The sequence below is a fragment of the Haliotis rufescens genome, unplaced genomic scaffold (genome assembly GCF_023055435.1).
Source record: "Haliotis rufescens isolate VD_foot unplaced genomic scaffold, xgHalRufe1.0.p SCAF_6, whole genome shotgun sequence".
In the NCBI taxonomy this organism is placed as follows: Eukaryota; Metazoa; Mollusca; class Gastropoda; order Lepetellida; family Haliotidae; genus Haliotis; species Haliotis rufescens.
In genome coordinates, this window is record NW_025964334.1 from 41831695 (window position 1) to 41856653 (window position 24959).

General features: G+C 43.3%; 1 protein-coding gene across 2 annotated transcripts in view; it reads right to left on the bottom strand.

Moving 5' to 3' along the window:
- Window positions 1–7038: 7038 nt before the first annotated feature.
- LOC124110745 (RNA cytidine acetyltransferase-like) overlaps window positions 7039–24959 on the bottom strand; it is a 312648-nt gene continuing 294727 nt past the window's right edge. For both annotated transcript variants that reach the window (XM_048385668.1, XM_048385669.1), the window contains 6 exons: window positions 24805–24909; window positions 21105–21277; window positions 20788–20907; window positions 13004–13102; window positions 9985–10139; window positions 7039–9022 (listed from right to left, as the gene is read on the bottom strand). In XM_048385668.1, coding sequence (XP_048241625.1) covers window positions 8926–9022; window positions 9985–10139; window positions 13004–13102; window positions 20788–20907; window positions 21105–21277; window positions 24805–24909 — 749 coding nt within the window. In that variant the 3' untranslated portion in view covers window positions 7039–8925. The remainder of the gene's footprint in view (window positions 9023–9984; window positions 10140–13003; window positions 13103–20787; window positions 20908–21104; window positions 21278–24804; window positions 24910–24959) is intronic.

Here is a 24959-nt window from a genome sequence, read left to right on the forward strand (position 1 = left end):
TGGGGGTTGGAAGATCAAACCGGGTCCATGTGCTGTCATAAAAGGCAGAAGTTCTGGTACCAGTACCTGGTAAGCAGCAGCGTTGAGATTGCCACGGATGACAAGAAGCCTGGAACGTGCATTGCCACAGAAAGCACCCCACACCATGACACTTCCGCCTCGAAATCTGTCAACTTCCTGTACACAACACTGGGCGTAACGTTCATGACGGCGCCTCCACACTCTCGCCCTACCATCAGCAAATCGAAGATTAAATCGGGATTCATCACTGAAGACGACTTGATTCCAATTCCTCTGAGTCCATCGTAAGTGTCGCTGTGCCCACAATTGACGTTGACGTCTGTGTAATTGGGTCAGAATCGGCCCGCAGTATGGCCGTCGTGCTTGAAGGTGAGCAGTTCTCATACGGTTTCGAACAGTTTGAGCACTCAGTCTACCCCTAAACAGTTCATTTCTGGTTGATGTAGCCGTCAAAAATCGGTTACGGAGGTGACGTAAGACAATCTGACGATCCTCTGCATGTGACGTCACACGTGGTCCACCTGGCCAAGGGCGATCAGCGGTGGTACCCGTTTGCTGTAGACGCGTCTGTAAATAATAAACAGTCCGTCGACTACAGCCCATCGTCCTTGCGACTTCAGCTACGGACGTTCCCGTCTGCAACATGCCGATGGCACGTTCACGTTGCACATTTGAAAAGCGTTGCATGACAAATGGCCGTAAAGACTTTTGTTTTCTTGTGACTGCTAACAAGAATGGCTGAAAACACGTGCGGTATTGTGGCCACGTGACCAGTTGCACGTGAAAAACCACTGTTGCCACTATAGTGCTGCGCACATGATTTTGATCGATTCACCTGCACAAAAACGGGTGTTATCTGAAGACAATACGTGGCCATTACTGTTTAAATACACAATAAAGGCCCACAATAATAACTGGTCAAAATGTAAAAATTTGGGATTGTGAAGTTTTTAATTTGGTTCAGTATAGTTCTCAATACGTTCGTAAAAAGAATGTCAATAGTTGCTACAACGTCCACTACGTTCATACACAGTTGGAGCCAATTCGACATTTTTTTTACGAACGTAACATTTTGACCAGTTATTATTGTGGGCCTTTATTCAATACGTTCGTAAAAAAAATGTCGAACGGGCTCCAACTGTATGAACGTAGTGGACGTTGTAGTAACTATTGATATTCTCTTTACGAACTTCGTGGACGGGCTCGGACGGGGAGGGTGCTCTAGAACTTTGAGTCTGCTCAAAATTTTATCCGGGGTTTGTGTGTGTGTGAATTTGTTGGCAAAGCAATGATGAAAGTGTTCTTTCAGGAGATTTGGGTGGCCCTGAAAAGGGCCGTTTGGAGAAGAAAAAAACCCACCAACAATGGAACCGGAACTGGAACGGGAACAGGAATGGGAACTGGAACAGAAAAAACTTCATCCTAGGAAGGCGGGGGATGCTTTCTCATTCGCATTCTCCTCGCACAGATAGTGCCAGAAAGTAGTAGCTGCCACATTCTTTTACTTTTGTCTCACCAGCCCGGTCAACTATGTGAGAGGACCACTTGAGGTGTACCAGCCAAGGATCATCATGGGGCGCCCATCTTCTCAGCCGCACGCCGCAATGAAAGCAGTACATGAGCCATCCCTTCAGCGGTCTGGTTCATCTGCATCGGCCACCGCTCAAACGAGGCTAGTCTTTTTTCAAAGAGTAGATGGGGCGATGGTGGTGGCTTACTGGGCGGCGCCCTACCATCACAAGCATCCGTAGTACAGTCAGATCTGGATCCACAAGCATCCGTACCATCAGTCCTGGGTCCACAAGAATCCACACCCTCAGTCCCCAGAAGAATCATGGTCTCCTCACACAAGCCTCTGCACAGATCTTCGTCTCTGCCATTCTCGGTGTGAAGATGATGATTTTTTTCACAAGTGAATCTGAACCCAATCGATTCAGAGATCAGCACAGGACCTGTGCGCCCTCTGATTGGTCGAAAACACAAGCTTCTGATTGGTGCATTTTCGATCCTGTTTTTTTCCTCGGGTGTGCATGTCCATCCACATCCTAAAGACAACACAACCCATTTTTTTCAACTTTGTTTTTAATTCCCCCGCTCACATGAACAAACACACAAAACAAAAGCCACAGGATGAGGGGCGTTCCTGTGGTTTTTGTGAACAGGAAACTTTGTCACTAGGGATGAACAAGTAATTCTACTCTTCTCGTCCATGCTTCTTCGGACAACAGACGTCTGTATTTTTCGTTCACTTCTCCATCAGGACAAAACACAAACAAGTATTCACAGGGGACTTTGGTGTGCTTCAGAAGTTGACAAATATCATCTGCCAAAACCAGTGCACATATTTGCTAAGCTCACAGGAAGTCAAGTCTTCTCTGAAGTTGAAAGCTTGTGATCAGATGAAGGTCGGTGAAGAGTCAAAGACGATTCTAGTGATCAATACACGCGAAGTTCTTTAGAATTGCTAGTTATTGTTCCATTTTCCAAACTACGAGGGATGGTCAAAACGTTTTAAGCCTAACAAAAAAAATAAAAAAACGTGGAAGTGTTTTTTTAATTTTATATTTCAACACAACATGCCTGCTTTTCAATACACTTCCCATATCGATAGTGAAGCTTCTTAATTCCAGTCAGGAAGATGTTTTCTGAAGCCATCCTGAAAAGCCCATTCACGGCAGCTTGGAGGTCATCGTTGTTGTCATAGCGCTTTCCACGAAGGTATTCTTTCTGTTTAGGAAACAGGTTGAAATCCCTTGGTGCCAGGTCTGACTAGTATGGAAGCTCTTCGAAGCCACAAAGTAGCACAACAGTCTTTGCATGTCGAGAGCTATGAGAGGAGACATTGTCATGAAGTAGTAGACATTCCTCGACGCTTTTCTTTGATAGAATCTCTCAGGCGATGAAGCAAATCACGCCATTCGCATCCAAGAATACAGTGGCCATAACTTTCTCCACTGATCTTGAAGATTTGAATTTATTTGGTGCCGGAGAGGTGGAATGATGCCATTCCGTGGATTGACGTTTTGACTCGGGATCTCCCAGCCTTAAATATAACGTTTGACAGTGGAATAGCTAGGGTACTCATCCAAATAAACTTGTGACGTGCGGTCATTAATAATTTGGGGAGTCAAAAACTTGATGACTGCTCGCTGCTTGTTCTTTTACATTCTGTGTCCTATCCTATATCTGCACACCTATTACGTTCAACCGGCTGTCAGTAATATACTACTCAAACAATGTACTACATTGACTAGTTCACGTTGTTATGGTCCATAGTTGAAAGTTAGTCAGGCTTAGAACTTTTTGATCAACCCTCGTACAATAGTTGGTTGGTTTGTTGTTTAACGCTGCACTCTGCAATATTCCAGCTATATGACGGCGGTCTGTAAATAATCGAGTCTGGACCAGACAATCCAGTGATTAATATCATGAGCATCGACCCACGCAATTTGGATCGATGACATGCATCAACCAAGTCAGGGAGCCTGACCACCCGATCCCGTTAGTCGCCTTTTACGACAAGCATAGTCACCTTTTACGGCAAGCATGGGTTGCTGAAGACCTATTCTACCCCGGAATCTTCACGGGTCTCGTACAATAGATTTTGCAGGGAATTCCATGTCCTGTTCCTTTTAGGATTTATCCTTCCCTTGATTAGCTAAAAGGTATGTTGGTTGCTTGGTTGTTCAACTACGCATTCAGCAATACTCCAGCTGTGTGACTGCGGTCTGTAAATAATCGAGTCTGGACCAGACAATACAGTGATTGATATCATGAGCATCGATCCACGTAAGTGGGATCGATGACATGCTTCAAACAAGTCAGCAAGTCTGACCACCCGATCACGTTAGTCGCCTCTTACGGCAAGCATGTGTGTCTGAAGACCTATTCTACCCTGGATCTTCAAGGGTCCGAAAAGTTATGTTGTTTTACACTTCTTTCAGCATTGAGTCGGGTGGGATGGTACTCTGAGCTATGGTCAACTATTGCAATTCACGATATTTCTGATGTTAAATCTGTATTACGTTCCTCGTGTTGTTGAAGTGTTGATTCGAATCATACAGTTTCACAAAATGAAGAGGCAATGTTTGAATGTAAAGCAGATTCTTTATGTGAAACAGACCCTGTTTTGCACGCCAATTTCTCAGGTTTATTCAGGAGCTACAACAATCTTAGTAACTTAAGATTGGTCCTGACCAATTGCAAGTTTCGACTGAAGTTTATAATTATCTTAGCCTACAATTGCTTTGAACATGATAAGAAGACTCCATTAAGAAAACTTAAATCTGGTCAACAAATGTGTGTGAGAAGATTCAAAAATATTTACCTGTATTTGGATAATGATGACTCCCTGAATACAATCCGACCTCGGCAGTGTCGCACAAGTCCATTTAATGAACAGTGGGGTTACGTATGTTATTTCCCGGATCTTCTCACAATTTTCACGTCCATTCTATGTAACTTTTCACCCAACACATGTCATATCTCTCTTACTTTTGAAAGTGATCGTTCGCCAATTTCGTTCATCTGCGGTTGCCAGCTACATCTATGGAAAACATCTCACTAGACATTTTCCTCTAAAAAATAAGGTCCAATTTATGTCCACGTCAACAAGTTGCGGGCGCAGGTTTGATTCTCCACAAATGACGTAATGGTAGAACAATGTGTATCGTGATATCATGTTTCTCTCATCGAGTGATGAGAGGAAAAAGAGATAATGTCACGAGTGAAAATATCTCCTTCTCCTTCCCCTTCCCCCACGCAGTCACGAAATGAAAAAACATGAGTCACGTGGAATATCCTATTTATTATATACTCTTTCTACAGTTGTCTACCAGAAAACTAAATTATTTCATTACAAATGTAAAACCTTGAAGCGTAAATTCTCCCTACCTAACACACAGGGACGGGTCAACAACCCTTATATTTGCGATTAAAAAGTAGTCTCGTGTTTGAAAAATCATAAAAAATATAAACAAAAGCAACAACAATATTTAGGGTCGCGAAAATTCTGTATCATACATGTAGATATGATTATATACAAAATCAACTTTAACAAAAACTTTTCTTGAATAGATAGATCTACTTCGAGACCGCGGTTGGAAGCGAAAGGAATACACACTGGTCAAGTAACAAAAATGGCGCTCTGGAACGAACGTTCTCGATTGGCGAGTTAAGTGAGAAATTTACAGTTTATAACGGAACATATCCAGAGAATATAAAGCTATATTAACTCCATAAAGGATCATTTGTCAATATTTTGCCTTGTAAATGTAGAACTAAGGTCAACATTTTGTGAACGCCTTAGTGTAATCCAGGGTAGAATAGGTCTTCAGAAACCCATGCTTGCTGTAAAAGGTGACTATATGCTTGTCGTAAGAGGCAGGGTTAGAAACTAACAGTTTTTGTCCACTAGTCCTTATAATGATAACACATAGCAAAACCCTTAAAATGGGCCAATTTCTACTAGTCCTTAGGATACCTTTACTGTTGGACAGTTTGGTAAGGACTACAGGACTATTGTGCCAATTTCTAACGCTGAGTGGCAACCAACAGGATCAGGTGGTCAGGCTCGCTGACTTGGTTGTTGCATGTCATCATATCCCAATTGCATGGACTGATGCTCAGGTTATTAATCACTGGATTGTCTGGTCCAGGCTCAATTATTTACAGACCGCCGTCATATATAGCTGGAATATTGCTGAGTGCGGCGTTAAACAACAAACACACCGTTAAACAACAAACACACCGTGGGTCCTAGTGGTATACCGACCTTCCGGAGAGAGGAAGGTTAGGGGATTGGTCCGGCCGCATCATAATAAGACGTTAAAAAATGTTACTTGTTAAGCTGCCAGGTGCTCGGCATTAAGGGGCTAAAACAAGGACTGGTCGGCTTGTAGTCACTATACTGTGTCTGAGTGGGGTATTCATGTTAAACTGTCGCATGGTATCTCAGTGGGCTAGCACCATAAAAATCGACCTTAGTCTGGACTAGTAGAAGCACACCATTTCACCTCTCTCGAAAATAGTTGTCACTCATGCTATCTCAGCTGACCAATGAGACATGACACCTGTATGAAACACCTAAACAAACTTTCGTGATGAGTTGAGAAACAAAAGAATGTTATAATATCCCAAAAACAATATATTTCAAAACATTAGATAGTCATAGACACATATGACAATGAAGAAGTTTCTTTGTACAGCTGCAGATGTTTGGGATATTGTTCCTTTATGTGGATATTGACAATCCTCCAACAATGTAACAGCCTAAATGTATGCAGAGCTTTTTTCAGTTGTAATTACAATATTTGCATTTTGTTTTCATTCATTTGCAATAGCATTGAACAGAATCACTATGTTATCATTTATCACTTCTCCTATGCGAGTCCTTTTCACAAGCCTTTCTGTTTGTAGGCGCATATATGTCATAGTCAGTATGTAAAATGTGATTCACTTAGGCATTTTATGAATTTTCAGTTTACAAAAAAACCTGTCCATTTATATAACAGATTTGACAAAAAATTAGAAGGAAGTTAAAATGGCTTAAAACATCACAATAGACTAATATTGCTAGGATTAGAAGCCAAAGAATAAAAAAAACAACTTACTTTCGGTTTTTTAATCCAATCATTTTCAGTCACTGGGTGATGAAATCAAAATGTTTGGAATTCATAATAAAATGGACAGATTATCAAGTCAATTTGTAAATAAACTAATATACATTTTGATAAGCAATGTTAGGGTTAAAATCGTTTGTGTGACAAAATAGTGTCAACAAATCAAGCGACAGATACGCTGATGGTTGGTGCAGCATTATTCGATTTCCAGATATCATCCCTGTATCCAAGGGGGGGGGGGGGGGGGGGGGGGGAAACATTATTAAAGGCAACATCCCGTTCCCAGAGAATCATCAGAGCCCCCTTAACTCGATGTATTGTGATGTAACATTGACCGGTAAGTAACTGATGCATCTTTTCCAGACTTTTTAACAATCATGTTCAACAAACAAATGTCTCAGTTCTTCATTTTTTTACTCCTGTGAATGGCTGTACAATGACCTTTTGGTACAGGGATTCTGTCTTGATTTTCAGTATTAGGTACATGGATCTCTACTGAAGCAACAAAATGTATGTGATCAACATTTTATACTATAACTTATAGAGACAGTTTATTCATGTTAAATTGTATAAAATTGCTGCAAGCATTCTTTGAAATAAACTTACGAGCAAAAGAAATGTTACCAAACTGCAATTATGACACACTGGGTCAGGAATAGTGTTACATAGAAGATCAAAATTGCCCATTCACAATCAAAAGAATCTGCTGAGTAGTGCCCTTGATACATGCGACTATGTTTGTCGTAAGTGGCGACTAACGGGATCGGGATCGTCATGCTTGCTGACTTGGTTGATGCATTGCATCGTATCCTATCTGTGTGGATCGATGCTCATGATGTCAATCACTGGATTGTCGGGTCCAGACTTGATTATTTACAGACTGCTGCCATATAGCTGGAATATTGCTGAGTGAGGCATTAAACAACCAACCAACAAACTGACAAATAACATGCCAAGCTGTTGGTATGACATTTCAAGGTGCAATGCATGACCAAGTCTTAAGGAGTTTTGGCTGTAGCATAATGAGTGACGAGGCTAATGGCACACTACAGGGACTGGACAGACAGGCTTAGGGGTGGCAGAGTTGTTACCCTCCTCACTCCCCCTACAAAAACTGTGACACTTGGGATTGGCCATCTTGACAGTTGCTGGACAGTGTCCAGAAAACTTTCCGTACAATATCAGAGCTTACAGTGAGGCCAAACATTCACACCGACACCCACATAGCCAAATGAAGATATGTCTGGGGATTTTGGAAGAAAACATTTTATTGACCAAGTTCACCACCGTTCAAATCCTGTTTCAGCAAGATAACATGAGGCCCCATACAACACGATTGTAAGAGGAGATTTTATGCAAGCCAATAACATGAATGTCTTGCCTTGGCCAAGCACGATCTTACCAATCTCACATGTGGGATCACCTTGACTGTCAAATTTGAGCATGACAGGTTTGCCCTTATCACAGGGATCCATCAGCACAGTTCCTCTGAGAAGACTGGTGTCCAATCCATTTCTTTTGATCAAATGTCTCACATCTTCTGCCCATTGTCAAGTTATGGTGTGCATTGATGTGAGCATGCCCAAACTGACTGACAAAGTTGTCATTGTGAAGGATCAAAGGGAATTTCATGTGCTGATTTAAGTCTTGATTACTGAAAATGAAGTTAAACTGGACAAAATTACCTTCATAATATACCACAATTTTTGTTCTCATTAATGGCAAAATGATATTGAGTGAGTGAGTGAGTGAGTGAGTGAGTGGGGTTTAGCATTGCTTTTAACAGTATTCCAGTCATATCAGGGCATAACAGCTTAATGTGGGAGTAAAGCCCGAAGCGATGGACTTCTTAGATGTTTACCACTTCAGTGAAACCGTAAGGCACGGGTATGGTGCCGACAAACCTAGAAACATAGTCGGGGCGAACCGGGATTCAAACCCACGATCATAGGCTTCTGGTGTGCAAAATGGACGCAACTCTGCACAGCAACTTGCAGCGCCTAAGACGACTGGGCCACCCCCCACCCACCCCAAAATGATGTTGATAATTCATGTCTTTAGACAATACAAATATCTTCCTTGATATTGGTCCTGTTCTGTCTACAGGAAGAAACTATGCTGGTTGGTAACATTTCTTTTCCTTGTCAGTTTTATACAAATGATTTAAGTGACATCAACATGGTCAACCTGACATCAGCAAAACTAGAGTGTCTACATAATACACATGTTGGAGGACACAACATCTGGCAACAAACATCAGAGACCACCAAGACCACATGCTTGCTCATGTCTTCTGTTTCACCTTCCTGTGTTTCTTATATTTCATCACTGTCTCTTGCTCCGTAGGGGATACTGCTATCTTCCTCTTCTGCTCCAACTTCCTGCAATGTATAAATACACTTAAACATTTCCTATATGAACTGGAAGTTTGCATAACATACAAACCCAGAAGCATCCCCTTGCCAGCATTTCCTGAAAGCTCCAAAACTTCCCAATAAACTTTTTTGCCTTGACCAAATCAAGTGACAGCTGACCTCAGCAAAATTCATCTTTCATCCCTAATGTTGTCTACTGTAGTAAAATGTAGACCTACACCTATAGCAACCATAATAAGAGAGTCATCAGCACTTCTGGTTTGGGAATGCATGTTCCATGCAGTAGAATGTTAACACACATGCCTGTCCTATGCCTGTAGCTACTTTAACGTTCAAGTAATAAGCATTTCCATTTAAAACTACATATAATTCTGATATGGGTACTTAAACAAATGCCAAATGCAGTCCTATATATCAAGCTACAACAATACCAAAACTATAAGCATTCTGGTTTAATAACATCACTTTTGGTTTGGCCCAAATGACCTAAGCTGTACAATTTTGAAACAGAACCCTATAAGCACTTTTGATCAAATAACCTTTACCCTAAATCTTTGCAAAGAGCTGTCAGAACATTTCAAATTGAATGCACATGGAGTGTTACAAGAAGTTACTTTCACATACTGTAAAAAAAAAAGTCTGAACAAGAAAAAGGTGTTTCATGCGGAGTAACCTTGATCTTCAATGTTGTCCCTTAGCAGTTTCGTTTCCTCTTTGTCCACCGATGTTCTTAGGGTACACATTGTCCTTTCTTTACATTTGACGTCTTTTGTTTGCGAGTTGTTCATTGGTATCATTTTGTATTTTTAATATTCATTCTTCGTATGTTAATAATGACCTTTATTTGTAACATTCATTCTTTATTTGTAACATTTGATTACTATTGCATACATTTGTCCTTTATTTCAACTTAGTATTTTTGGACAGGATGGCCACCCATAGGTCTAGATTGACTGTGAAAAACTAACCCTTTAACACTGATGATGCCAGCCTTTGTCTGATTGGTCAGAGCCACCTTCCAGTCATCTTCCGACCCCTTGACAGCATACTGGGCAAGGTCAAGGTTAGTCAAGATAGCCTTATCTTGTTTCTGCTTCTCCTTCACCTTGTCTGATGCCTCTTTCTGAGAACAGTGTCAATACAATGTTAGTTTAAATATACAACTATCTTTAGGTTCATCCAACAGCATCACTAGGTCCTTGAATCTCGCTACAAATTAAGTACTCATGTGCCCATAAGAGGGCGGTCAGACTGCGGCCCAAGTATCCCAAATACTTTTCAAGGCAAAACTGGTTTCAAGTGATCCCAAATTGCAACAATCGACACATTTTATAAATGTATTTTACTGAATTGTTCACAATGAAATCTATTTTATCGTTTAGGTAAAGGTAAAGTTATTTGCCATATACTTGTGAAATTGATAAAGGCACCATCTTATCAAATATTACATTCTCTTTCAGTTTGTATTTTCAAGGGTAAAAGCATCATTTATGCCCAAGAACAGAGAAAAACATCTCACCTGAACGCACCCCTCAGCCGCACTGCAAGCCAATGGCCAAGCCATCACTGTCATTTTTTCCTTACCCTTATGGCCGAAACAATCCCCTGTACCCACAATATCTGCCCCTACACATTCTTCCTGTACGCACTAGATAGTCCTTCAATGTCTGCCTCTACACATTCTTCCTGTACCCACTAGAGAGTCCTTCAATGTCTGCCTCTACACATTCTTCCTCAACCCACTAGAGAGTCCTTCAATGTCTGCCTCTACACATTCTTCCTCAACCCACTAGAGAGTCCTTCAATGTTTGCCTCTACACATTCTTCCTGTACGCACTAGATAGTCCTTCAATGTCTGCCCCTACACATTATTCCTGTACGCACTAGATAGTCCTTCAATGTCTGCCTCGACACATTATTCCTGTACCCACTAGATAGTCCTTCAATGTCTGCCCCTACACATTATTCCTGTACGCACTAGAGAGTCCTTCAATGTCTGCCCCTACACATTATTCCTGTACCCACTAGAGAGTCCTTCAATGTCTACATCTACACATTCTTCCTAAACCCTCTAGAGAGTCCTTCAATATCTCCCCATACACATTATTCCTGTACCCACTAGATAGTCCTTCAATGTCTGCCTCTACACATTATTCCTGTACCCACTAGATAGTCCTTCAATGTCTGCCTCTACACATTCTTCCTCAACCCACTAGAGATTCCTTCAATATCTCCCAATACACATTATTCCTGTACCCACTACACATTATTCCTGTACCCACTAGAGAGTCCTTCAATGTCTGCCTTTACAAATTCTTCCTGTACCCACTAGAGAGTCCTTCAATGTCTGCCTCTACACATTCTTCCTATACACACTAGAGAGTCCTTCAATGTCTGCCCCTACACATTCTTCCTGTACCCACTAGAGAGTCCTTCAATGTCTGCCTTTACACATTCTTCCTGTACGCACTAGAGAGTCCTTCAATGTCTGCCCCTACACATTCTACCTGTACCCACTAGAGAGTCCTTCAATGTCTGCCTCTACACATTATTCCTGTACCCACTAGAGAGTCCTTCAATGTCTGCCTCTACACATTTTTCCTGTACCCACTAGAGAGTCCTTCAATGTCTGCCCCTACACATTATTCCCGTACCCACTAGAGAGTCCTTCAATGTCTGCCTCTACACATTCTTCCTCAACCCTCTAGAGAGTCCTTCAATATCTCCCCATACACATTATTCCTGTACCCACTATATAGTCCTTGAATGTCTGCCTCTACACATTATTCCTGTACCCACTAGATAGTCCTTCAATGTCTGCCTCTACACATTCTTCCTCAACCCACTAGAGATTCTTTCAATATCTCCCCATACACATTATTCCTGTACCCACTAGAGAGTCCTTCAATGTCTGCCTCTACACATTCTTCCTGTACCCACTACACATTCTTCCTCAACCCACTAGAGAGTCCTTCAATATATCCCCATACACATTATTCCTGTACCCACTAGAGAGTCCTTCAATGTCTGCCTCTACACATTATTCCTGTACCCATTAGAGAGTCCTTCAATGTCTGCCTTTACACATTATTCCTGTACCCACTAGAGAGTCCTTCAATGTCTGCCTCTACAATTCTTCCTATACACACTAGAGAGTCCTTCAATGTCTGCCCCTACACATTATTCCTGTACCCACTAGAGAGTCCTTCAATGTCTCCCAATACACATTATTCCTGTACCCACTAGATAGTCCTTCAATGTCTGCCTCTACACATTATTCCTGTACCCATTAGATAGTCCTTCAATGTCTGCCTCTACACATTATTCCTATACACACTAGAGAGTCCTTCAATGTCTGCCCCTACACATTATTCCTGTACCAACTAGAGAGTCCTTCAATGTCTCCCAATACACATTATTCCTGTACCCACTAGAGAGTCCTTCAATGTCTGCCCCTACACATTCTTCCTCAACCCACTAGAGAGACCTTCAATGTCTCCCTCTACACATTCTTCCTCAACCCACTAGAGAGTCCTTCAATATCTCCCCATACACATTATTCCTGTACCCACTAGATAGTCCTTCAATGTCTGCCTCTACACATTATTCCTGTACCCACTAGATAGTCCTTCAATGTCTGCCCCTACACATTCTTCCTGTACCCACTAGAGAGTCCTTCAATGTCTGCCCCTACAATTCCCATGTACCAACGAGATAGTCCTTTAATGTCTGCCCCTACAATCACTCTGTACCAACGAGATAGTCCTTTAATGTCTGCCCCTACAATCACTCTGTACCAACGAGATAGTCCTTTAATGTCTGCCCCTACAATCACTCTGTACCAACGAGATAGTCCTTTAATGTCTGCCTCTACAAAGCTCCTGTACCCACTAGATAGTCCTTCAATGTCTGCTTCTACAAAGCTCCTGTACCCAACCAATACATTGTCCTTCAATGTTTGCCCCTACACATTCTTCCTGTACTCACCAGATCATCTTCCAATGTCTGGCTTACTGGGGTCATCTTGACATCCTTCTCCTCTGCCATGAGACTTTCTATGTCAGCTTCCACAATCTCAGTAAAACACTGAAAATATACAATATTATCATTTTTGCAACAAAATAAGGTATGCACAAACAGGAATATGTGCATTTCTTACTTCACATACTACCAGTCAGTTCCATGCCCCTGTCCAATGAATAACTTCCTTATGTCTTCTTCACACACAGTCAGTCAAAACTATTTCTTATACCTGATACAGGTCTTACACCATCTGTAGGTCCATGTCCTGCCTAACACTTCCTCCCAATACACACTAAGCCAGGTCCATGTCCTGCCTTACACTTCCTCCTGATAACACACTAAGCCAGGTCCATGTTCTGCCTAACACTCCCTCCTGATACACACTAAGCCAGGTCCATGTCCTGCCTAACACTTCCTCCCAATACACACTAAGCCAGGTCCATGTCCTGCCTTACACTTCCTCCTGATAACACACTAAGCCAGGTCCATGTCCTGCCTAACACTTCCTCCTGATACACACTAAGCCAGGTCCATGTCCTGCCTTACACTCCCCCCTGATAACACACTAAGCCAGGTCCATGTCCTGCCTAACACTTCCTCCTGATACACACTAAGCCAGGTCCATGTCCTGCCTAACACTTCCTCCTGATACACACTAAGCCAGGTCCATGTCCTACCTTATGCTCCCTCCTGATACACACTTAGCCAGGTCCATGTCCTGCCTTATGCTCCCTCCTGATAACACACTAAGCCAGGTCCATGTTCTGCCTAACACTTCCTCCTGATACACACTAAGCCAGGTCCATGTTCTGCCTTACGCTCCCCCCTGATACACACTAAGCCAGGTCCATGTTCTGCCTAACACTTCCTCCTGATACACACTAAGCCAGGTCCATGTTCTGCCTTACGCTCCCCCCTGATACACACTAAGCCAGGTCCATGTCCTGCCTAACACTTCCTCCTGATACACACTAAGCCAGGTCCATGTCCTGCCTTATGCTCCCTCCTGATACACACTTAGCCAGGTCCATGTCCTGCCTTATGCTCCCTCCTGATAACACACTAAGCCAGGTCCATGTTCTCCCTAACACTTCCTCCTGATACATACTAAGCCAGGTACATGTCCTGCCTTACGCTCCCCCCTGATACACACTAAGCCAGGTCTATGTTCTGCCTAACACTTCCTCCTGATACACACTTAGGCAGGTCCATGTCCTGCCTTACACTTCCTCCTGATACACACTAAGCCAGGTCCATGTTCTGCCTTACGCTCCCCCCTGATACACATTAAGGCAGGTCCATGTCCTGCCTAACACTCCCCCCTGATACACACTAATCCAGGTCCATGTCCTGCCTAACACTCCCCCCTGATAACACACTAATCCAGGTCCATATTCTGCCTAACACTCCCTCCTGATACACACTAAGCCAGGTCCATGTTCTGCCTAACACTCCCCCCTGATAACACACTAATCCAGGTCCATATTCTGCCTAACACTCCCCCCTGATACACACTAAGCCAGGTCCATGTTCTGCCTAACACTCCCCCCTGATACACACTAAGCCAGGTCCATGTTCTGCCTAACACTCCCTCCTGATACACACTAAGCCAGGTCCATGTTCTGCCTTACATTCCCCCCTGATACACACTAAGCCAGGTCCATGTTCTGCCTAACACTCCCTCCTGATACACACTAAGGCAGGTCCATGTCCTGCCTTACCCTTCCTCCTGATAACACACTAAGCCAGGTCCATGTCCTGCCTTACACTCCCTCCTGATACACACTAAGCTAGGTCCATGACCTGCCTTACACTTCCTTCTGATACACACTAAGCCAGGTACATGTCCTACCTAACACTCCCTCCTGATACACACTAAGCCATGTCCATGTTCTGCCTAACACTCCCTCCTGATACACACTAAGGCAATTCCATGTTCTGCCTTACACGCCCGCCTGTTACAAACAAAGCTAGGTCTATGTCCTGCCTTACACTTCCTCCTGATACACACTAAGCCAGTTACATGTCCTGCCTAACACTCCCTCCTGATACACACTAAGCCAGGTCCATGTTCTGCCTAACACTCCCTCCTGATACACACTAAGCCAGGTCCATGTTCTGCCTAACACTCCCTCCTGATACACACTAAGGCAGGTCCATGTTCTGCCTAACACTCCCTCCTGATACACACTAAGGCAGGTCCATGTTCTGCCTAACACTCCTTCATGATACACACTAAGCCAGGTCCATGTTCTGCCTAACACTCCCTCCTGATACACACTAAGCCAGGTCCATGTTCTGCCTAACACTCCCTCCTGATACACACTAAGGCAGGTTCATGTCCTACCTAACACTCCCTCCTGATACACACTAAGCCAGGTCCATGTTCTGCCTTACGCTCCCCCCTGATACACACTAAGGCAGGTCCATGTTCTGCCTAACACTCCCTCCTGATACACACTAAGCCAGGTCCATGTTCTGCCTAACACTCCCTCCTGATACACACTAAGCCAGGTACATGTCCTGCCTAACACTCCCTCCTGATACACACTAAGCCAGGTCCATGTTCTGCCTAACACTCCCTCCTGATACACACTAAGGCAGGTCCATGTTCTGCCTAACACTCCCTCCTGATACACACTAAGCCAGTTCCATGTTCTGCCTAACACTCCCTCACGATACACACTAAGGCAGGTCCATGTCCTGCCTAACACACCCTCCTGATACACACTAAGCCAGGTCCATGTTCTGCCTAACACTCCCTCCTGATACACATTAAGCCAGGTCCATGTCCTGCCTAACACTTCCTCCTGATACACACTAAGGCAGGTCCATGTCCTGCCTTACACTCCCTCCTGATACACACTAAGCTAGGTCCATGTCCTGCCTTACACTTCCTCCTGATACACACTAAGCCAGGTACATGTCCTACCTAACACTCCCTCCTGTTACACACTAAGCCAGGTCCATGTCCTGCCTAACACTTCCTCCTGATACACACTAAGGCAGGTCCATGTCCTGCCTTACACTCCCTCCTGATACACACTAAGCTAGGTCCATGTCCTGCCTTACACTTCCTCCTGATACACACTAAGCCAGGTACATGTCCTACCTAACACTCCCTCCTGTTACACACTAAGGCAGGTCCATGTTCTGCCTAACACTCCCTCCTGATACACACTAAGCCAGTTCCATGTCCTGCCTAACACTCCCTCCTGATACACACTAAGCCAGGTACATGTTCTGCCTTACATTCCCCCCTGATACACACTAAGCCAGGTCCATGTTCTGCCTAACACTCCCTCCTGATACACACTAAGGCAGGTCCATGTCCTGCCTTACCCTTCCTCCTGATAACACACTAAGCCAGGTCCATGTCCTGCCTTACACTCCCTCCTGATACACACTATGCTAGGTCCATGTCCTGCCTTACACTTCCTTCTGATACACACTAAGCCAGGTACATGTCCTACCTAACACTCCCTCCTGATAACACACTAAGCCAGGTACATGTTCTGCCTAACACTCCCTCCTGATACACACTAAGCCATGTCCATGTTCTGCCTAACACTCCCTCCTGATACACACTAAGGCAGGTCCATGTTCTGCCTTACACGCCCGCCTGTTACAAACAAAGCTAGGTCCATGTCCTGCCTTACACTTCCTCCTGATACACACTAAGCCAGGTACATGTCCTGCCTAACACTCCCTCCTGATACACACTAAGGCAGGTCCATGTTCTGCCTAACACTCCCTCCTGATACACACTAAGCCAGGTCCATGTTCTGCCTAACACTCCCTCCTGATACACACTAAGCCAGGTCCATGTTCTGCCTAACACTCCCTCCTGATACACACTAAGGCAGGTCCATGTTCTGCCTAACACTCCTTCATGATACACACTAAGCCAGGTCCATGTTCTGCCTAACACTCCCTCCTGATACACACTAAGCCATGTCCATGTTCTGCCTAACACTCCCTCCTGATACACACTAAGGCAGGTCCATGTTCTGCCTTACACGCCCGCCTGTTACAAACAAAGCTAGGTCCATGTCCTGCCTTACACTTCCTCCTGATACACACTAAGCCAGGTACATGTCCTGCCTAACACTCCCTCCTGATACACACTAAGGCAGGTCCATGTTCTGCCTAACACTCCCTCCTGATACACACTAAGCCAGGTCCATGTTCTGCCTAACACTCCCTCCTGATACACACTAAGCCAGGTCCATGTTCTGCCTAACACTCCCTCCTGATACACACTAAGGCAGGTCCATGTTCTGCCTAACACTCCTTCATGATACACACTAAGCCAGGTCCATGTTCTGCCTAACACTCCCTCCTGATACACACTAAGCCAGGTCCATGTTCTGCCTAATACTTCCTCCTGATACACACTAAGCCAGGTCCATGTTCTGCCTAACACTCCCTCCTGTTACACACTAAGCCAGGTCCATGTTCTGCCTAACACTCCCTCCTGATACACACTAAGGCAGGTCCATGTTCTGCCTAACACTCCTTCATGATACACACTAAGCCAGGTCCATGTTCTGCCTAACACTCCCTCCTGATACACACTAAGGCAGGTTCATGTCCTGCCTAATACTTCCTCCTGATACACACTAAGGCAGGTCCATGTTCTGCCTAACACTCCCTCCTGATACACATTAAGCCAGGTCCATGTCCTGCCTAACACTTCCTCCTGATACACACTAAGGCAGGTCCATGTCCTGCCTTACACTCCCTCCTGATACCCACTAAGCCAGGTCCATGTCCTGCCTTACACTTCCTCCTGATACACACTAAGCCAGGTACATGTCCTACCTAACACTCCCTCCTGATACACACTAAGCCATGTCCATGTTCTGCCTAACACTCCCTCCTGATACACACTAAGGCAGGTCCATGTCCTGCCTTACCCTTCCTCCTGATAACACACTAAGCCAGGTCCATGTCCTGCCTTACACTCCCTCCTGATACACACTAAGCTAGGTCCATGTCCTGCCTTACACTTCCTCCTGATACACACTAAGCCAGGTACATGTCCTACCTAACACTCCCTCCTAATACACACTAAGCCAGGTCCATGTTCTGCCTTACATTCCCCACTGATACACACTAAGCCAGGTCCATGTTCTGCCTAACACTCCCTCCTGATACACACTAAGGCAGGTCCATGTCCTGCCTTACCCTTCCTCCTGATAACACACTAAGCCAGGTCCATGTCCTGCCTTACACTCCCTCCTGATACACACTAAGCTAGGTCCATGTCCTGCCTTACACTTCCTTCTGATACACACTAAGCCAGGTACATGTCCTACCTAACACTCCCTCCTGATACACACTAAGCCATGTCCATGTTCTGCCTAACACTCCCTCCTGATACACACTAAGGCAGGTCCATGTTCTGCCTTACACGCCCGCCTGTTACAAACAAAGCTAGGTCTATGTCCTGCCTTACACTTCCTCCTGATACACACTAAGCCAGGTACATGTCCTGCCTAACACTCCCTCCTGATACACACTAAGCCAGGTCCATGTTCTGCCTAACACTCCCTCCTGATACACACTAAGCCAGGTCCATGTTCTGCCTAACACTCCCTCTTGATACACACTAAGGCAGGTCGATGTTCTGCCTAACACTCCCTCCTGATACACACTAAGGCAGGTCCATGTTCTGCCTAACACTCCTTCATGATACACACTAAGCCAGGTCCATGTTCTGCCTAACACTCCCTCCTGATACACACTAAGCCAGGTCCATGTTCTGCCTAACACTCCCTCCTGATACACACTAAGGCAGGTTCATGTCCTGCCTAATACTTCCTCCTGATACACACTGAGCCAGGTCCATGTTCTGCCTAACACTCCCTCCTGATACACACTAAGGCAGGTCCATGTTCTGCCTAACACTCCCTCCTGATACACACTAAGCCAGGTCCATGTTCTGCCTAACACTCCCTCCTGATACACACTAAGCCAGGTCCATGTCCTGCCTTACACTTCCTCCTGATACACATTAAGCCAGGTCCATGTCCTGCCTAACACTCCCTCCTGATACACACTAAGCCAGGTCCAGGTCCTGCCTTACACTTCCTCCTGATACACATTAAGCCAGGTCCATGTCCTGCCTAACACTCCCTCCTGATAACACATTAAGCCAGGTCCATGTCCTGCCTTATGCTCCCTCCTGATAACACATTAAGCCAGGTCCATGTCCTGCCTTACATTCCCTCCTGTTACACTCGAAGCCAGGTCCATGTCCTGCCTTACATTCCCCCCTGATACACATTAAGCCAGGTCCATGTCCTGCCTTACATTCCCCCCTGATACACATTAAGCCAGGTCCATGTCCTGCCTTACATTCCCCCCTGATACACATTAAGCCAGGTCCATGTCCTGCCTTATGCTCCCTCCTGATACACACTAAGCTAGGTCCATGTCCTGCCTTATGCTCCCTCCTGATACACACTAAGCCAGGTCCATGTCCTGCCTTATGCTCCCTCCTGATACACATTAAGCCAGGTCCATGTCCTGCCTTATGCTCCCTCCTGATACACACTAAGCCAGGTCCATGTCCTGCCTTATGCTCCCTCCTGATAACACATTAAGCCAGGTCCATGTCCTGCCTTACACTCCCTCCTGTTACACTCGAAGCCAGGTCGCATCACTCGGCAATTCCAGGTTCACAGTGTTTTTTTCTAAAAGCAGACCCAATTGCCCCAATTTGATTTTAATTTTTTGTAAAAATATCATGATTTTCTTACAAATTTCATAAGCAAACATATATATATTAAGTTAAGTCTCCTTGCACATAAACAACCAAGCCTAGCCCCAAGGCTTATGCCAAAATGTTGATAACTCTAATGTTTGTTTTCAAATACATGTATCTTTGCTTTAAATATTTCATCTTTCATCATTTTGTAGAGTTAACAAGAAATCATGTTTTTCATATTTGTATGTTTGTGCTCCACAAATTATTTTTTCAGAAGCAATTCCCTATAAGCTTGCAGCAAATAATTGAACTTAATGTCTACTGTCCGGTACTACTGGTGTATGTAGCATATTAGTAAATCACACAAAAAATAGTGCCACAGCAGTGTTGCTCACCTGGATATACAGACGACAGCTTAAAATGTCAACGAGGACAGTCATTTAAAACATGTTTCTGTCAGCAATGCTATTCAAATATTTTCTGGATAAATGCTGACGACAAAAGCACCATAGAACAGAGCTGTAATACACAACAGAAACCTCTTAAATAGAGTCTTTTTTTCTGATGCCATACACTTTGCTTGTATGAAAATGTTGACCAACGTAATGTCATCAACTCATAATGAAAACGATACTTGCTTTGTACAGCAAACTTTCGGTCTGAACCAACAACATATAGAAATGACATTGGATACCTGGAACTGTCCAGAGACCCAAAACCTTTCTTACATCTTTGGTTCTGACGAGTTTGATTGACCTTAGATCTACTGTGGTGGCGGCTTACCTCAAATTGATCTATTGTGACGGGGTCAGAACTCAAATTAGAGTAATCACATCAAGCAGCCCCCTGACAATAACACTAGAATAATGGACATACCCCAACATTCTGAACCCCAAGTTTTCCTAGCCTGAAGTAAGCCACCAAATCTACCTCCCCAGATTGGATATTGCTTATAAAGAAGGAATGATTTTTCTGAATCTGCAATGAACATAAGTTAACAAATGTTTTCATGGTATGGAAATCACAGATATACCTTGGACACTTTTCGGATGACTTTATTAAATAGTGCTAGGAGTTGACTTGTAGGTAACTCGAACTCCTTCTCTAGATCAGCCACAGTCTTATGCTGCAGACCCAGACCCAGCAACAGACCCTGAAACACAAAAGTATCAAGTTGTCACATCGCTTATTCCTGCTGTTGCCACTATGATATGTGGCTATGTCATTACCTTACATTTGACATGTCACGGATTGAGAACAACTTAGGACTCCCTCCACTTTTTTGGTCCTTCTGACAAAGTGAATTAAGTCTAATATGAAGTCTTAGATATAATGTAAAGAGTTACTTACTGACTGTACTACACTCAGATGGATCTTGGCTTTACCCAATAACACCAGTTTTGCAATGACTGGCACAAGATCCATGATGAGGTGATAGTCCACCATGTTCTGGGCATACAGCTCCAGTCTCTTCATGTCATACTTGCTCAGGTTCATGTCAAGCTCAGCACGGCTCATATCACCTGCACAAACAGATCACTACACAGTATAAGGAACAAGACATTTTCCTTCAATGTGATCAGCTGGCATTTCTTTGAATGAGACAAGCAAAAGAATCTTTACGCAGCATCAAGAACAGGTTGATCTATCTATGTGCCAAGTTTGGTGAAGAAATATGGTACGGTTTTCAAGATCTGCTCTGGAAAAGAGGACTACTGCCATTTTCAGTCTAAATCAAAGTCGTTGCCATGGAAACTCGAAAAATTACTTTTTTAAAAATCCCAAACTATCAAAAGGCACCAGTTCACCACTAGACCTATCTATGTGCCAAGTTTGGTGAAGAAATATGGTACGGTTTTCAAGATCTGCTCCGGAAACGAGGACTACTGCCATTTTCAGTCTAAATCAAAGTCGTTGTCATGGAAACTCAAAAAATATTGTTTTTAAAAATCCCAAACTATCAAAAGGCACCAGTTCACCACTAGACCTATCTATGTGCCAAGTTTGTTGAAGAAATATGGTATGGTTTTCAAGATCTGCTCCGGTAACGAAATGTGACAGACGGACGGACGGCACCTATTCCTATATCCCCCTTCCACTTCGCAATATGAGGCCGGGCGTGGTCATGCTGAAAGGTAATGCCTGGGCCATGACGACGCAAAAATGGTAGAAAAACAGGGCTCTCGTCGCGGTAGTGCTGTCCATTGAGATTTCCCTCTACCACTATCAAACGGGTCCTCTGTCTTGCTGTAATCCCACCCCATACCATAACGATGCCTCCCCCGAACCGATCTTCTTCCATGACACAATGATTGACATAACGTTCACCTCGACGTCGGTACACACAAATCCGTCCATCCCTGTGGCTGAGGTGAAAACTAGACTCATCAGTGAATAGAACTTGTCCCCACTGCATGGCCGTCCAGCAAAGACGCTATCTGCACCACTGTAGATGTGCTTGACGGTGGTTTCCTGTCAAAATGGGACGTCGGGCGGGCCTTCTGGCAACAATCCCAGAGACGACGTTTGAGGTGAGGGTTTGTGAAGATATTCGTCGAAGGCCAGGGATGCTTCTTGCAGTCACTGTTGCTGGCCTGAATCGACTTCGTAGGCGTGTAGTTCGAATCCAGTTGTCTTATCAATTATTGGTTACGCGTGGCCTGCCACTCCGAGGATGGTCTCTGACTGCATTCGTCTGTTGCCAACGTTGCCATAAACACCAAATGGTGTTTCTGTGGACGTTAAATTGTCTTGCAACATCACGTTGACTCGATCCTGCTTCAAGCATACCAATGGCTCACAGATGCTCATTTATGGACAATCGTGGCATTTCGTAATGCTGAATAATTGCGTAATTTTGTTGTTTTTCTGAGTGGTTGTTACTTGTTTGAAAAATACACTAAAATATTGATGTCACAGGAACTTTTGTTGTTGAGTATAGATGCATGCACGGGATAAAACTGAGGGGTGTCAGGTTTTATCCCAAGGATAAAGGTTTTAAATATATAAACACATGGGGAAGTGTTTTATCTAACCGGAAAAGAAACATAAAACAACATTTATCAACATTTTTATGTTTCAAACATACTTTCCATGAAACTTTGGAAATAGGTGTAAAATATCTGTTGTTGGCTTACAGTAGTTGAAAAAGATATTATTAAAAGCATTGCGTTTGATCAAACTGAAACCTAGTGGGCTACAGACACTGGGCTACAGACACAAAGGTTGCGTGGTCGTTCCTTGGGAATATAAAAAAAACATTTGTCATTTGATTTTACGTCATTACATTGTGTTAAAATACAAAATATATTTCTAGCGTGAAACATATGTCTCAATCTAAATGGAAGTTGTATTAACAAGAAAGAAGTGAGCAAAGCTCACATACCCCCGTTATCTCTGCTGGTCAACAACAAATAGTAAATAGTTTGTTAATTAATGAAATATTACATATTTCTAACTGATTTTAACTTCAATGTTTAAAAAACTAAGATTGAGTTCCAGTGACAATTGACGCCCCCCCAAATCTCCCATGTTACCAGTGTTCACTACGAGGAAGTATATCACCATGAACACCTTTGAATAAAAATTTGATTGAGGAGTTACATAAGAAGAATTATCAAAAGTATAAAAAATTGTTGATATAAAAACACATAAAAAGTGGAACAATATAATATAAGAAATTCCATCATGTTTCCATGAAAACAGCAAAAGAGAAAACTTTCAGAATCTTATAAAAGTTAAAAAAAACCAATCATAGTGGTTAATGTAGCAAGTCTGCTGAAGCTAGGATACATAATATTGTAAACATGGATAGTACAAAAACTCAACCCAAAATTTATGTTTCACCATGATTCCATGACAGCAAAATTTAAAAAATTCAGAATCTTCAAACTAGCCAAAGGCACAAGTACTCATTGTGGTTAATGTGTGTAGAAAGTTTGGTGAAGCTAGGGTGCATGGTTAAAAAGTTATGGGCCGTACAAAAGCTCGGACATAAGGACAGACGGACGAACGAACGGAACGCTATATACCTCCGATTTACTTGGTAAACAGGGGTATAATAAAATCCTGGGGTTATTATGATAAACTTAGGTGGTGTTACAAACATGAAGTCTCCATATCACACTGACAATACTTTATGAATGAAACTATTTATAGATCATTTATAGATTCACAAATGCATAGATATTTGATGAATGAATGTTTTATAATGTGACTTCTGGTGGCCTCTTTTGATGTCTGGTTCAGACCTTGTCACCTTGACCTTCAATTTCATCAAATACTATGTCAGACAAATTCCCCAGGGGAATAGGTACATGATGGGGCAGAATGGGCAAGCAGTTTAAAGTGTCAGGTGCTGGATTGTAGCCTGCTAGTGACCAGATTGTTATTCTGCCAATGTTTCAACAATGTTTACAGGTCTTTTTACTGTGTTGTCACTACATCTAGTGTTCAGTACATTCACCCTAGGCACTTAAACTAGCCCATTCATCCCATAACATATGGCATATGACCAGTTGGTGGAAACACGAATATGTACATACACCAAAAACACAAGTGTCAAATCGTGTGGCATCACCCTGGACAAGTAACTCAGTTCCAATCTGCTTCTCTTCACCCAGCAGTGAATGGGTATGTGACATACAAGGTGGATGAAAAACATTGTAGTGCCTGTAGACAGCTTGGGTTGTATATTCCCCAGGGAGTTGAGAATAACTGGAATGCATGTAGATCCACTGATCAGGGAACAAATATGAACCAAATTTCAGCAGAGACATCTGGATAAGTGCAGTATATAAATGTATGATGTCTCTAACATCTGTATTACATAAGTGGTTGAGAAAAACACTTTGGCCATGGAGCTCAACTTTGACACTGACACCTATCTGTTCAATAACATCATGCTATTGTCCAATGAACTAACTGTAATGTCATCTATCAGTTGAAAAGTGTCATTTGTATTTGACAACATTGCTAATTCACTTAAAAACATTGACATTTTGTTGCCAAGTTCGGGGTAACAATCAATAACATGAACAACATGGCTGACCTGATTCCATTTTGGCTCCCTTTTCACTGAGGATGTTGAGGGCAAGGGATGGGTGAAACGTGCGGAACTGATATGACAAAAGTGACACAAATCGACGTTGGAAATCTGAAAAACAATTACAAACAAGTCATGGAACCTCACAATAAAATGCAGTA